General features: G+C 32.7%; 1 protein-coding gene and 1 pseudogene across 1 annotated transcript; both read left to right on the top strand.

Annotated features, from left to right (window-relative positions):
* Window positions 1–2,615: 2,615 nt before the first annotated feature.
* LOC143539967 (protein REVEILLE 8-like) lies at window positions 2,616–4,939 on the top strand (annotated as a pseudogene).
* Window positions 4,940–12,391: 7,452 nt separating this feature from the next.
* On the top strand, window positions 12,392–14,797 carry LOC143539966 (APETALA2-like protein 3). Its single transcript, XM_077033143.1, has 9 exons — window positions 12,392–12,831; window positions 13,182–13,207; window positions 13,331–13,361; window positions 13,451–13,538; window positions 13,656–13,801; window positions 13,892–13,936; window positions 14,031–14,134; window positions 14,218–14,330; window positions 14,428–14,797. Exons 1-9 carry the CDS (start codon window positions 12,392–12,394, stop codon window positions 14,596–14,598), a joined length of 1,164 nt encoding a protein of 387 aa, XP_076889258.1. The 3' UTR covers window positions 14,599–14,797.
* Window positions 14,798–16,551: the final 1,754 nt, after the last annotated feature.

Genomic DNA, 16,551 nt, shown 5'->3' with positions numbered 1-16,551 from the left:
TTAAAATATGTTTTACAAAATTCTCAATACAATGTTGACGTGGTTTCTATCCACGTATCGATATAAATTTTGTTCATAACATACCGTGTAAAATATAATATATTCTTGATATTTTTTCATAACAAAGGAGTGTTTATAGAATACCATTGGGGCGATCTTATTTCTACATATGTTTTGATATATGTTTTATTCAAAGCCGAGTTACCACAAAGCACAGGAAATGAATGCCGATTTCATATAAAAAATAAACTGTAAAACGTTATAATTTTATAAATTTTGATCACTTTAACATTTAAAAAAGAAAAAACATAATCATAATCATATATTTTATGAGCTTCGTTAGTTTATTTCGTGAAGGTCCACGAAGCATTGATAGCATAATCATTTTGAAAAGGAAGTAAACTTATGAAACTTTAATGATACAAATAATAATAAAAGTAAATGACAAAATGATGAGTGATAAGAAGCATAAACTTGCAGTTTTATCCAAAGATTAACGTATTGAGTACATCTAATAAAAAAGGGGGAAAAAGCCGCTCACGTAAATGTTAATTTAATGTTCCGTTTGTCTAAAAATATAATTTATATCTGAATGAGCATGTGGTAAAGAGATAAGAAAAAGAGTTGATGTTTCATGTAACTCATATTTGATTTTTGTTGCAATTATTTAGATTTGGCTGCACTAGCTAGGTAATGATGGAAGACTAGACAAGTAGATGGCTTTTATTACTTGGATCGGAAGACGAGTGCTCACGGACGTTGGCCTTAGATGACGGTTTTCCCTAGATCAGAGTGAGGGTTTTCCCTAGATCGGAAAACGAGTTTATTCCAATATGATAAATTTAGTCAGTAACTCATTTGTAGAATTCGTTAACCATTCAAACATAATATATAATTTATTAAATAAATTAATAATGAAGATAGGTAGTAGAAAAACTAAGAACATTATTACGTGTCAGATTTTAAAATAAAATGTTTTAAGACTTTATTTTTATTTTGAACCTTTAAGTCAATGAAATACAAAAAGCCTCAAAACATTTTTCTTTGCGTGCATCCATTTACATGCGGCTGCTAAGCTGTCGTAACTTCCCATGTTTCGTGGATACTATACAGCCACGTGTCCAAATCCCATTAAAGAGTACCATGTGTGTCTCCTAATCAACGATCATCCGCCACAAGATTACAAAAACCGTCAGATCCAGACGATCCAACAGCTGTGGACACTTTGGACTTTGCCACGTGGTCCCCGTCCTCTAAACTCGTGGTAGGACAGACTCACACGTTGCAAGTGATGGGCCCCACTTTAAACATTTAAATATTAAACACTGAATTAACATTTTATTGGGAGCCCGATATGGTCAAACATCCCCTCACGGTTTATAGTAAATATAAAATATTCCCTCATCTTTGTATCGATTTGCATTTAAAGTTTTAAACTGATTGGTGATATAAGATGTAGAGTCAAAGATATATTTATGGTTTTAGAGAAAATAAAACATGGTTTATGCTAAACACAATAGTGTGTTTACACAATAGCTTATCAAAATTATAATATAGAAGTCGTAAAATGTACACGAACTAGAATATGATATAAGATAATATGAACATGACATGTTTAACCTGATTTTTTCATTTATTTTTTTTTGTCTTTTTGAGTATTACTACTCTTAGATTGATTGTAAATTTACACTCGTAAACGTATAACACATTTGATTTAAACAATTATCTAACACTCATTTCTATTTTAATTTTTAAGTTTTGGCATTAAACAATCAACTAATTCAAATTATGCTTTTAACAAATTTTAACTTAAACAAATTAACTATGGAACCCGTACTTAAATCTAACGAATTTTGCTAAACCGAAAATGACCTAAGTGCGTCTCTGTTGAACCCAAAGCCACATATGAAAAATTCACATCCTAATTTAGATTAAAGAAAGCTTAATCATACAAAACTAAAACCTACTTTTTGAAAGGAAAAAAAAAGAAGCTAATTTGATACTTTACACTTGATAAAACTATGAATGAATCATAAAATAGAGTGTTGGTCTCATGGTGGTTTGAGATGTTAGGCAGGTATGATTGGTATGTTCTTTCAATTATTTATAATTAATATTTAAAAATAATAATAAATATCGAATAACTTAACGTGTTAATAGTTTATTATACTGACTTTACGTACCAATTTTAATACGTGTTTTGTTATGAAATTACAATTAAAAGGGAAAAAAACGAGTCGTCTCATCGGATGATTGTTTTTGTCAGCTAATTAAACGTATAATCTGTTGTAATAACCGATAAGTAAAGAAAACATGAAACATGAGGGATTATGCATGCACGAAATGCTTTTTATCCGACGTTAATAAAATAAAACATTATCCATTAGCCAAAGTAAATACGCAGCTGTTTCGACATGTCTTTTATAACTCTAGACATGATCGATATTTGTTGTAAGTTTGTCAATCATATGAAAGTATAAGGTCCTGAAAACAAAAACTGAAACATGTTTTTCAAGTGTTCACAACAAGTGGGCGATCAGTTGAAGGTCAGCCACACAACACAAGACAACACATAGACCCACGAAACTCCTAAACCACTACTACCATCATCTCTGTATGCATTCAGAATGAACAGTAGCAACAAAAACTCCACACATTCATCATCTTCATCAATGGCGGATACCTCTGGGAAGAAGGTACGGAAGCCTTACACTATTACAAAGTCCAGAGAAAGCTGGACTGAAGAAGAACACGACAAGTTCCTTGAAGCACTTCAACTGTTAGTAATTTATTATTTGCTTTTATACATACATATATATGCCAGTCAACACTTAGTTAATATTAATATTTATATTAATATTACATCCTGCCTCTTTATTTCTTGCAGGTTTGATCGTGACTGGAAGAAAATTGAAGACTTCGTTGGTTCAAAGACAGTAATTCAGGTGCATAAATTTCTTGTACTTCAACAAATCCTAGTTTTTAATATTAGATAGGATCTGCTGTCCCATATTAATAACTCACCATGTTTATAAGGTTTTTACTTTTTGGTTATGTTAGAGAATAAATTTCGTTATAGAATAAAACTAAGTCTAGATAGATATTACAAAATATAATCAATGGTTCCCTTAAAATAGATTTCGCCGTTGGAAAATATTTTGTGCCCCGTGTCTGCAGGTTGTAAGGTAGCGGTCATGTACGTATTCCTTCGAATTTACTAAGTCTTTCACCCCCAATTTTGCACCCTTGCGCGTGGGTCGGTGTTGGAGTAAAATACAAGCATTTGGCTATTAGTTATAAACTCAATCAAGGTTTGTCTATCCACCTACGTATGACACGTTAATATCTTATTCACCTTAGCTCCGTTTTGGATACTTCTTAGCTTGTTGCAAAGCTCCTTTAGTGTAATTCACCCTTTTCTCTAAATTATTCAATGTATTGCTTTCTACGCGCCATAGAATCACGTTTTATTTTATTGGACTTATTTTACTGTATGTTAATTTTTTGGTTGGAATGCTGCTTGTTGTATATAGTTTGGTCTCTGGTGGGTTCACCGTTTTAATTTTGTTTATTAGTAATAATTCAATAAAGGGCGTCAATTGACTCTTTAACTGCATTTGAGCTTAACAAACTAATGAAATATTTTTTTAATTTTTTTATTGAAGGGGGTAATTCTATTTGCAGATACGAAGTCACGCGCAGAAATACTTTCTGAAGGTACAAAAAAATGGATCAATCGCACACGTCCCACCACCTCGTCCTAAACGCAAGGCTACACATCCTTATCCACAAAAAGCACCCAAAAATGGTTGTATATAAAATATACTCCAAACTAGTTAAATTTTTAAGTTTGTGTTAATAATTTTTATAAAAACATATTGTTTTTGCAGTTGTATTGCCACTTCAAACATCCATGTGTTATCCTTCTTCAGTGAGTGTACTCGCACCCGGATATTCTCCATGGGATGACACTTCCCAGCTTATAAGTCCATCTGGTGGAATTATGACATCACAAGATGAATATGATCTACATGGGGTTGAAGGCATGTTTGAAATCTACCGTATCTCAGATATATATTGTTATGCAGTTACGCAGTTATGCGTATGATATAATATTTTTTAGACAGTTAATATTAAATCACATTCCATTTCTCAGCTGATGCTGGATCAAGAGGCGTGGTAAAGATTAATAACATCAGTAGCAGTGGCATAGGGAGCTCGAGTAGAGAAATCCCGAGTTCTGAACTGTCAAAACAAGTTGAACAAGGTTCTGTCCTTCATGGTAATCTTGTAATTGTTATATACATGTGCACATTACTTGATTCTGTAAATTATCGATCTTAATACTATATTATTGAATACTGTTTTTTAGGCATACCTGATTTCTCTGAAGTTTATAGCTTCATTGGAAGCGTTTTTGATCCGGAAAGTAAAGGGCATGTGCAGAAATTAAAGGAGATGGATCCTATAAACTTCGAAACAGTGAGTCAGTTCGGATTTATTAATGTCGATTTGTTAATGTTAATGAAATCCTAAATTTATTTTATTTGACTGTGCAGGTATTGTTACTAATGAGAAATCTTACGGTCAACTTGTCCAGTCCCGACTTTGAGCCAATGGTAGTTATATCCTTTCCATGACCTGTAACATATTCGTGTTTGATAATATATTTTGTATGTAGTAGAGTGAAGCGTCTCACTAGATTTTTCATCACAAGTCATAACAGCCATGAAGTCTGTAAATATTAGTGATTTTGTTAGTGTTGACTTCTAGATGATTTTGATGGATGCAGAAAAAGATCTTGTCTTCGTATGATATCGGTTCCAAAACTTTAGGAGTGTCTGCAGGGAGTGTTTGCGAACGATCAGAGCAATGAGAATATTGTGTTGAGCTATAGGGGCGCCCTCGTAATTATTATGTAATATGTCTTTTCCTTTGATCGACCCAATTTAGCTATAGATTATTATCAATATACATTCTGTTCTGAACCATTTCCTCATGTGACACTCATACACGTTTTTTATTTATCAGAACTATAAACGAGAAGCATGTGAACTTCTCGTGAGCTCTATGCATGGTGGCAACCGTACGAAGGGAGTTTGGAACATGTGCGAGTATGTGAGGATCAAATATCCAAAAAAAGTCCCATTGGGTATTGAAACCGAATATCAAATGTGAAGGTGGTCATACAGTTTGGGTTGTATATTGTAGCCGGATACCGGGTGAATTTCTTGAAGAAGATCTTGTGATTTTTCTTTGGTTTTTTTTTTTTTTAATATTTTAATTTCGCTAGTAAATTGTAATGAGACTATGAGAGTGGTGTCACTAAAAGTAAAATAGGGAAAGTGGTAATGCCTAACAAAATGTTGCAGAACAAATTTTGGTATATGCATCATTGCTTGGAACTATAATAGTGATGTGTTTGGTCTATTGCTTTTATTCAAATTTCAATGCTTGCTGGTAGACGTTAGGATCTTCCAATGACGGTTAAAAGAAGAGTGCACACAAAAGTGTCTTTTACTTTTAGAGAAAATATATGATATTATTCACAGATATGATGATGCATTAATGCACTTAAATTATATGTTTAGCATAAAAGAGTTGATCCATCAACTGGTTGAAGCCTTTGATATTCAAACAAAAGGTGTCAAGTTCAGATCTTATAAGAAAGAAAAATCTGTAAACATAGTCCGACATTCAAAGTCGGGTCAAGGAGCTGATCGAATTCGCGTAACGTGTTTTTAACATGTCGACTTATTTTGTGTTTTAATAAGTTAAAAGGTTACTTTCGGTTTTCAGTTTAAAGCTCTTTCATTTCATCTTTTTAAAGCTGATAATAGATTAGAAAAGAAAAGGCTCTTTTATATTAAGTTCTTTGAATGCATTTTTAAGCTATAAATAAAAGTCAAAGGAAAGAGAGTCTTGGTGTGGTTTTTGTACCATCCTTGTTGCTCAATTTGTATGATTGATTAGGTTCGTAAATGAAATAAACGTTCGGCAAACTGTTATTGTATTGTTAGGCGGGAAGTTCGTTTAATAAATAAACGAACATGAACGAGGAATATTGTTTGATTAACTAAATAAGCGAACAAGAACAAATGCCGTGTTCTTTCAACTGCGTTCGTGAACATTTGATAATGTGTTGTTTACATTTGTTTATCTTTGTTTAGTTTAATGTCTGTGTGTTTATTTTTGTCCATTAAAGGTTTTTAATCCTTTCTAATAACTAGTCTAATCTTAGCATACAGATTTAAACAAGGCTTGGGTTATACATACACCGGGGAGGTTATTCAAACACCAGGAGAGCCTATACGAGTCGTATAGGGTCTATGCACCTCCTATAGGTGTAGAGTCAAGTCATTTTCGGTCAGGAAGTGTCAATTTTTATTTATTTGTATCGTATAGCCCCTATACGAGCCGTATACGGCTGTACGGCTCGTATAGAGTCTGTTTGACTCGTAAGTTTTTTTTATTTTTTATTTTTTTTTATTTTTATTTTTAGGTTACTTTAAAATTACAAAATATTAAAAATAGCATCCAAGCTGGTTACAAAATAGAAACACATAATTTAAAAGTAAATATTTTGTTCCATACATAACAACCTACGAACAACATGAGCGTTTTTGGATAACGGTTTTTTAGATGTGGTCATGCAATCCATTTTGGTTGACACCCATATAAGTTATCTAAGGTTTTGAAATATAATTGCTATAAAAATAATATTGTTAATGTAGATGTTTTGACTCGTGTTAACTCAGCTTTTGAAATATAACCTTTATAAAATTATAGTAGTTCAATGCCTTATAAATACATGACGAATGAAATAAAAGTTGTTGGGTGACGAATTATTTAACGTATTTAAAGATTTTATCTTTAATTTTTAACTATAATTAATGGCGCTTGTAAGAAAAGCTAATACCTAGCCTGCACGGGTTGTCACACCCCGACCAATGAAGGCGGAAACGTCGAGGCGCGACATGATTGCTCATTGCACAATGACACTATAAAGTTAGAATATTTAAACAACTCATTTAAATCCATATCATCATAAATAACACAACAATTGTTCATACAAAATGCCAAATAAATAGATAAACAAATAACTTGTTCTTTATTTTCTAATATCCTAAAGCCAAGATAATAAGTTTCTTCAAGTAATCCAATCAAGATAATATCAAACCTGTAACATTGCATAAAATAGAGTTTGTCAACACGAAGGTCGGTGAGCAATTTTCATAGTTTTGGACAATAAGTATATAGTATGAAATCCACAACTAGTATATGAAAACAATAAATAATAGCAACAATTTAGATAAATGAAACCGTCAATAAGAATACATTGATGAACCGTCAATAAGAATACATTGACGACAATAATGAAATCGTCAATAAGAATACATTGACGACACCTTTCTATATGGGGATACCATATATACTCGGAATTAACGTATGATCATACTTTGATGAGGCTACCCGCCTTAGCATTCAAGAGGCTACCCGCCTTAGCATTCAAGAATTTGCACATTATCATGTAAAACATATAACACCAAATCGAGCATTTATTTAAGTAAACATATACAATACGTGTTGTGGTTTAAGACTCAAGTATAAATCATTTGAATTTGAATAAGTATGCAATGCCACCCCCAAAACGAAAGATGGAAAACGGGGGATGAAAAAGTACTCACATTAACAAGTAACTTGAAAGATAGTGTCGTGAATAATCGGAGAGATCGGTTTAACGAGCAAGACCTATATTAAACGGGTCACGTGTTAGTAGGTAGTCTTGGAAGGGTTTAAAATAAAATACATGACAAATAAAGTAAATAAATAAAGTTTAGGATTTAAAATGTAAATATTTGAGAAATTAAAAAAAACGAGTTTTGTAAAATAAGTTTACTCAAAACCGGGTCTCGGTATTCTATTCATTAGTTTTTTTCTTTTTTTTTTACTCAACCTATGTTAAGTAATAATGTGGGTTAAAATGCGATATTGCAAAACCTTTGGTTATAAGAATACCAAAACGAGGTTTAAACGATTGTTCGGGTTTGTCGGTTCGAGACTTGATAATTGACCAAGCTCACAGTTAACTTCCCAAAATAATAAATGTTATGAGATAACTCAATAAAATCAAAATAGACTTAACCAAGTATGTAGTTCTATTGTGAAGAACCTTAACGTTCGTTAAGCGAGTATACGACCTTATCGGTTCGAACTTGTTATAAGATCAAGTTGGTTCACGAACAACTAAATTCATTGTTCATTGGTTATATCATAAATGAACAAACAGTGTTTTGTTTGATTTGGATCACTGAAAATGGTCTGTGTCAACGGTTTAGTTCGGCTACAAATTTTGTGTTAGTTTCTAAACATACTTGGCATGTCGGTAACCAACTTGATCTTATAACAAGTTCGAAAATGTCAGTACCGAATCGGTACCAAGTTCGGTACCGGTACCGTTACCAATCGGTACCCGTACCGAAAACACTCATCCCTAGTTTGAGCTAGACTTTTTTTCTAAATTGTTAAGAATAAGAAAATATAATATTAAAAATCATCATAAATATGTGAACTAACCTTTAGGGTAAGGTTAAAATGAAAACCCACTTGAGTTATGAAAACCCGCGAAAACCTTATGTAACATCGTTTCAGTACCGAATCGGTACCAAGTTTTGAGTTTTCGGTATCGGTACGGTACTGGTACCGATACGGTACCGGTATTTCCCGAATTTTTCACGAAATACCGGTACCGGTACCAACAATTTCCGAATTTCGGGATCGGTACCGGTACCATCCCAATCTCATCCCTAGCTCAAACAAACATTTTTTATAGCTTTTAATTTAGTAAAATAAAGATTACGGTTTTGAAGCGAATTAGTTATATTTTCTTGTATAATGACCCTTCAGTTTAAAAGCTGAGGTTTTGTCACTGACCTAAACCAATCTTTAATGGTTTGTTTCCACTTCCTAGACATTTCTCCCGCCTCTAAATCGTCTGCCTCACATCGATTGCCGATTGGCCACTGTCGCCGACTGCCGGAGCCATGAGGAATGGTGTTCTTGCCGCTGCTAGTTCTCAGGCAATTAGTGAATTGGTGGTTTAATCATTTACTTATTTAATGAATTAGTGATGTCTTCATAAGTGTCAACAGATATATATAGTTTCTTAACGAAAATCATTAAAGGGCCCCAAATGTTCATTTTGTTTTGGGCCTCCATAATGATTGGGCAGATCCTATTCTCTGACTCAACCCATTTTTAACCCGCTCCATTTTGTGCCCCCGTAACAAAAATTCATGAATCCGTCTCTATGCATCGTGCCACATTTAAATAGTATAAGCTTTCATCCAAAAAAATAATTCTATAAACAAGCGTGTGCATATTTATATTGTTTTTAATTTATCATCTCTCTAAATAAAATATCAAATATGATATTCAAAAGTTAAATGATGCATTTTTGTAGCATACTTGCGACCCGTACGTTTGTGATCGCAGAGAGTTTAGGTAAATCAAGCTCATTATTTTCACTTTAGGAAAAACTTGCCGTCTGAATACCCGTTACAGAAAAACCCTGTTGAAATTGGATTCGACTTGAGAGCCTACGGCCACCACCCAAATATTCACTTCTCATTCAATGATACTTGAGCTAAAGCTCACTGGCATTTTACTCTTTAAATGTATAGAACTTGCCCTATTACAGATCAATTCGAAACATCTTTTTGCCTAAAAATGTACATGATGATAGCATGTGTAAACCAATTTAGTTTGAGCGCAAAGGTATTTGCTTATTTTTACCACAGGCGGATATGGTATAGCTTGAGGGCCAGCCTACAGGATAGTCTGAACCACCCCTCAACTTTCTTGATGGGGTATATTTTCAGTAAAAAGCTTTTTACTTATTCGTTTTATGTATCAGTTATCCTTGAACAATTTTTTTTACCCATATTATTCCTAAACTTTTCTTCTAAATCTACCAAGATTTGATTTCATGTCTAGAAGTACTTTACAAAATTTGCGATAACTAAGCAATCAGTTTCATAATTAATAAAATATTAAAACGTGAATATAATAATTTTTTACACATTTCATTATGGTTTGATAGGATTTTATTTATATTTTTATTATTAATTCAAAGACTGATTAATGTAATATCGTTTTCATTCATTTTGCAATTATAGCAATGCCAACTCAGATTACGATTGGTAAACTTTTGTTTTAAATTCAAAACATGTTTCTTTCTTCTCTATACTTCTGATTAATGTAGATAACGTAATCATTTAACCAATGCGAGTTTGGTAGATGTTTTTGACCGAAAATAGAAGGACGATAAAGGTGTTTAGGAATTATATGCCCATATAATTTTCAATATAATTAAGGATAGTTTTCCACCACTAAATTAGTTGTGTTTCCAACATCACTATAACGTTTAAGGGCGAATGAATCGTATCTCCTTTGTATACTTGTCATACTTCCTCATCTAGACTTTTAATTCTTTTTGCAATTTATTTGGCATATTACTACTGTACTTTAATATTTTTTTTGTCATTTCAAGTCTTTCTTTAAAATATCAAATAAAAAACCTTACATTTTATTTTTTCTTTTTTTCATTTTCTCTCTTTTATGTTTATTGTTCTTTATCATAATAATAATATTTATTATTACATGCATTATAAAATATATTTAAATAATAACGATATAACGTCTTAATAAAAACAATAAAATGTTTTGTATATTTTTATCTTATCATATGCCTTTCACGGACAAAAAAAAATCATTTGAATATTTTTTTAAGTTCGGGTGCATAAAATAAATGTCACATGACATGAGAAAAGAATCAACTTGTTGATCAATTCGTATGTTGTTTAATATCTTTTATTGATTAAAAAATTTTGATTTTTATTAAAAAAAAGAAAAGGTAAGCTATCTGATTATTTTTTAAAATTCTAAAAGTACTAAAACACATAGAGAAAAAAAAAGTATTTTTAATTAAAGAAACTTTTTTTTTGGCATAAACAATTATTTTGGTTATTTTTAATAACTAAAAAACTTTCTTATAATATGAAAAAGAAAAGAAAAGAAAAACTCTTTAAAGTATAAAAAAACTATTTTTAAATAATAATGATAATAAGATAACAAAATGGTAAAGAAAAATTTAAAAGGACTAAATCATATTAATGTAAAATTTTAAGGAGGAGTACGTTTGGTAAAACTAAAGAAAACAATGATACATTTAGCAACATCTAATGCTTTAACTACAATAATATAAATCAACTCCATTTAATCAAAGAAAACTTTTACAAACTTAAGATTCGTTAAAAATATAGGTTTATCTATAAGGATATCATTGCAAAATGTTTTTATTTGATAAAAAGAATCACACGTTACTTGTTATTTAGATTATATGCATTTTTAAAATTCAACAATGGATACGACTATCATTTCACTTGAACTTTGATGTTTGACCCGATTCCTTTCACAGTCTTAAGCACATGTAAATAAGTGTCTTAACTTCATTGGTTATTTCTAAACCTACCGATCAATCAAATACCGGACAATGTATCCACTATCCACCATCTCTATTCTCTTCGTCAATGAATTCTTTTCTTTTTCTTTTTTCTTTTAAGTATGCGATCTTTTAGACATTTTTTTGATGCTGCGAACGTATGATATAAAACACGTCTTTTACAATATGCGACTCTTTATTCATCAATAATCATTTTTCTACGACAAACTCACACATTCTTAGCATATTCCTAAATTACAAAACTTTGTTTAATACAGAGGGATTTGAACCCAAAACCGCTATCACTTGAAGGGTGTCCACCTTACTACAACACTTGATATCAATAATCATTTTGTTTACATAAACAAGGAAGCTCTCACGAAACTTAGTTTTGAAATCAACTTACTATATGTTATTCCTCTTTTTAGTATGAGTACATAGAGGTATCCATTATTCATTTTTATGTCAACTGAATAATTAAAATTTAAAAAAACAACTTTACTAGCAATATATTCAAATAATAATAAAGTATTGATATTTTATTATTATATTGCCCAGTAGAAGTAGAAGACACTCCCCACCGTTAGATCGTCTGCTTCCTTTTAACGTCCCATCTTCTTCTCTTCTCTTCTCTTCTCTTCATAAATAACTCTATTTCTCTTCTGTTGCTACTTCTATTTCTTCTCCATCACCACTCACCACTCTCTCTCTCTCTCTCTACAAAATAATACTTTCTCTCTCCAAAAATGGAATCTCACAACCGCCGGCCTTGATTCCGTCAAGCATCATCTCATATTCCATTTTATTCCGCTGTATTTTAATGCTTATATTGATCCGATTAGCTTAGTAGAAATCATACAGGTTAGAAAAGTTAAACTTGAAGTGAATATGCTGGACCTTAATGTGAGCGTTGATCAGAGCGACTTAACGACGTCCAAACACACCGACGATAATATTAATTATAGCGGCGGCACCTCGACTTCCTCCGTCGTAAATGCTGAAGTATCGAGCACCAATGAGGAGCACTCGTACACGTGTCCAGATCTCCTTTACACCTTCGATATATTGAAACCGAGTACGCATAATCAACTAGATGATGATCAGGAATTTAGGTCACCGGATGATGTGGTAACCAAGCAGCTCTTTCCGGAGATTGATCGAACCGGCCGGTTCGATGTTAACGAAAGAGAAAGGGAATTTATCGTGAGGCAGCAGCAGCAGTATATACAGAAGGTGAGGAAGAGTAGGAGAGGACCGCGGCCGCAGAGTTCGCAGTATCGCGGTGTTACGTTTTACCGGAGGACCGGAAGATGGGAGTCGCATATTTGGTGAGATATATCTCGTGCTACACGTTTATAGTGACTAGTTAAAGTTTTGATTAGGGTTGTTTTTTTAGTTTCATGTGTATTGGTTGAAGCTTACTGGAATGATTAAATATTATTTAAATTAGTTAAACAGAAAAAAGAAAAAAAAAGAGCTATGATTGGTCCTTCGACCAACCTGTCCCTGCCAGGACAAAAAAAGGGTGAAAACCTCCCATTTTTAGTGTGGGGCGTTTTTGCTTAGAAACGTCTCACTACGAATACGGATGCTCTTGTGTAACTGTAAAAGTATTAAAAACTATTGATTTGGAATTTGTGTTTCGAATTAACTTACTGACAAGCATTTTTTTGTGCAGGGATTGTGGGAAACAAGTTTATTTAGGTATGCAGAATTGCATTGGGTTCTTCTATAGGTTTTATTTTAATCTACTTGAATCTGATTCTATTCATTGGCTAGTAGCTGACCTGTTTATTCTTCTTTGGTTATCTGTGAGTGATTTTGTAGGTGGATTTGACACTGCACATGCTGCTGCAAGGTATAATTTAATCTTTGTTGTTTTGTTTTGTTTCCTATTTGGCCCTACATGTTAAACCATTCCATATGAATTTGATGCTATTATTATAGGGCGTATGATCGTGCTGCAATTAAGTTTCGAGGGCTCGATGCTGATATTAATTTTAGCATATGTGATTACCAGGAAGACCTCAAACAGGTTTGACTAAAGTTATAATGGGATATGTTTTAGATATTTAAGAATTTAATGAGTAGCACTAGCACATGCCATTTAAATATTTGATCCATTTATCATAACTCATACATAATTGTGCAGATAAAGAACTTGACAAAGGAAGAATTTGTTCATATTCTTCGGCGTCAGAGCACTGGATTCTCTAGAGGAAGCTCAAAATACAGAGGCGTTACCCTGCATAAATGCGGTCGATGGGAGGCTCGAATGGGCCAATTTCTTGGGAAAAAGTGAGAGTTTAAAGTTTTTATTATAAAAAATCTGGGATATGATGAAAATGAAGGAATTGTGGTTGAATTGTTATCATTGTTTTGCTCTAGGTACATTTACCTTGGATTGTTTGACACCGAAATAGAAGCTGCAAGGTTAGCATACTAGTTTTTCATCTTTTTTACCAACTTTATATGATCCATCATGTTGCACTTAAGTGCAATTTTGCCATTGTTTTTAATTGATTAGGGCTTATGATAAGGCTGCTATAAAATGCAACGGAAGAGAAGCAGTCACTAACTTTGAACTCAGCTCATACGAGGGGCAATTGGGTCCTGAGACCAAAAATGGAGGTACTCGCTAACTTTTATTCGGTTGCAATCATTGTAGTTAATATTTATCTAGTATTAGTCCTGATTATTATCTTTAATTACAGCCTTCAACCAATCCCTTGATTTAAATCTTGGTATCGGTATCAAGGCACATGGAACGTTAGGGAGCCTGCACCAAATCAATCAAAACCAGAGCAGTTTTTTCCCTGTCTACCAGGTATCTAAAATGTTTATTTTAATGTTGCAGTAAGTATCAACTCCAAATCATATGTGAATTAAGCTGAAAAGAATTTTTTTTTTTTTGCCGTGATTAGGGAACAGCAATGGAGAAGAGTATGGGATCCGCATCGAATTGGGCGTGGCCGGTTGAAGGTCCACATGCGCATCCTCTCTTCTCTGCTGCTGCAGCATCATCAGGATTCGGTAATTCGACAAACACTGCTTCGTCATCACCATCCCTACCCCAGTACTACTTTATGAACTGAAGGCACAGGCAGAAGGTCAATTGGTTCATTTTTTTAGTCATTAGATTGGCATATTCTTGTATATGAATCTATTGATCGTTTTATAATCTTGTTAGACTGTGCCAGTGAAAACCTTTATAATTTTTGCACTTTGATAATAGAAGCATGCATGGTAGTAACATCTACTTGTAGACTTGTAATGAATCAAGCATTCAGTGAATCGTTCATGAACGATGCGGTAGGAAGTTCGTTTATTTAATAAACGAACAAACATGAACAAGACTTTTTCGTGAACGCGCGTTTGTTTGTGTTTGTTTAAGTTCGTTTGCATTCGTTAATATGCATTTAAATTTATTAATGCATTACAATTTAGTTTAGTTTTAATAAATTTTATGCATTGTTGCTTACATTTACTTTTAACTCGTTTTAGCTCATAAAGTTTGTTTATTTATGTTTGACTGTTTGTTCGTTTACGCTCATGAACCATTCATTTATACAAAAACAGACGAGTGTAAACATGTTTATTCTCATACAGGGGCGGACCTAACACAATGGCAGGGGTAGCACCCGCTACCCCTCAACTTTTCTGATGAAGTGAAATTTTTGCATTCATTTTACATTTTATGTCTTACGTTACCCCTAAAATTATATTATGTTACCCCTCAAACATCGACGGAACCAAGGGAATAGTTTAGATGAAAAGAACTTTGAGAAATTGGAATTTTTTTTATTGACAGAATGAAAATGGAGCACCGGAGGATTTCTCACGCAATGAAGAAGACGACTTATTGGTTTATTGGGCCCACTCAATATATTATACATATTTATTTTGTCTTTTTCCTGAAAGTGCAAAGCGTTAGTCACATAAACATTTAATAATAATAATAATATTATAGTTTTATAATTTTCTTTGTCCATTTATTTAATATAATATAAAAAAGATTATAGGTCTTTTAATTGTTTCGATTAACTTTTTTTATTTGATTTGTTTAATTTGATTATAATTCATTTACATTTTAATAAGTTTTACAAATGAGTTACGCTAATATATTTTTTTGTGTCGTTTCAATTTTATCGGATGTCAAACGAGTACCAAAAGCAAAAAAATCATTCTTGCATTATACTATATCGATTGTTAAAAAACTATTTAAATGTGAATGTAAAATCAAAATTCTATTGGATACTCGATAAAAAAAACCCACGTTCTGTCACTGCCCTCAAATGTTTTTAAAAGCCCAACACCACACTCTCAAAGTTTTATTAAGAAGGACAAGTTAGATAAAAAGCCACAACTAGTTAATAATTAAAAACCCGCTATTTAATTAAAACATAGTAACCTGATTTAGATAAAAAAAAAGCCTAATATCATGAGGGTTTTGAAAACTGAACTGGGAAAAACAAAAGGACCTAACACAACAACCAAAGAAATCAACGTTCGACCAATGACCATCTGATCTGACAATTTACATCTTGTTGGACCACCTCCTGCCACCGTGTCGATGTTGGTTTTGTCGGTTGCAATTGCAACCATTGGTCTATCAGTAATTAAGCTAGCATTGGTTTTACCTGTTGCAACGACAACCGTTGAAAGATGTTTCTCTAAATTGAAGCTTATCAGGAAGAATTTACGTAATCGAATAGGTGAAGAGTATTATGTTTTTTTTTAATGTACGGTTAAAAATATTGTGCTACCCCTGGAATTATTGGCTAGATCTGTCACTGTTCTCATAGCGAACAAACATGAGCAAGAAAACCTCATTATTTAATATTTTAATTATGTGTGTTTAATCGTTTGCTCGCTTAAAGTTTAACGAAAACGAACATGCTCTCCTTGAATTGTTGTCCATTGGCTACTAATTATGAATTATGCACATAGTACATGTAAGGTCCATTGGCCAGGTTGGCAAAAAGTCAAATTCATCACGTACAATGTTCTTGGTTGACAATTGACATGTTGCCAGAAATATGACAAGA

This window comes from Bidens hawaiensis, unplaced genomic scaffold, assembly GCF_021521415.1.
Source record: "Bidens hawaiensis isolate Kalapana, Puna unplaced genomic scaffold, B.hawaiensis_p1.1 tig00012097_1, whole genome shotgun sequence".
NCBI lineage: Eukaryota > Viridiplantae > Streptophyta > Magnoliopsida > Asterales > Asteraceae > Bidens > Bidens hawaiensis.
This window is presented reverse-complemented; position numbering and strand designations above follow the sequence as displayed.

What these genes read in the sequence shown, in the direction of transcription:
- LOC143539966 (XM_077033143.1), top strand. Translation starts at nt 12,392, where the DNA reads ATGCTGGACCTTAATGTGAGCGTTGATCAGAGCGACTTAACGACGTCC. An exon ending in ACTGCACATGCTGCTGCAAG is followed by an intron (nt 13,362 to 13,450) that starts GTATAATTTAAT and finishes CTATTATTATAG; the next exon opens with GGCGTATGATCGTGCTGCAA. An exon ending in GGCCAATTTCTTGGGAAAAA is followed by an intron (nt 13,802 to 13,891) that starts GTGAGAGTTTAA and finishes GTTTTGCTCTAG; the next exon opens with GTACATTTACCTTGGATTGT.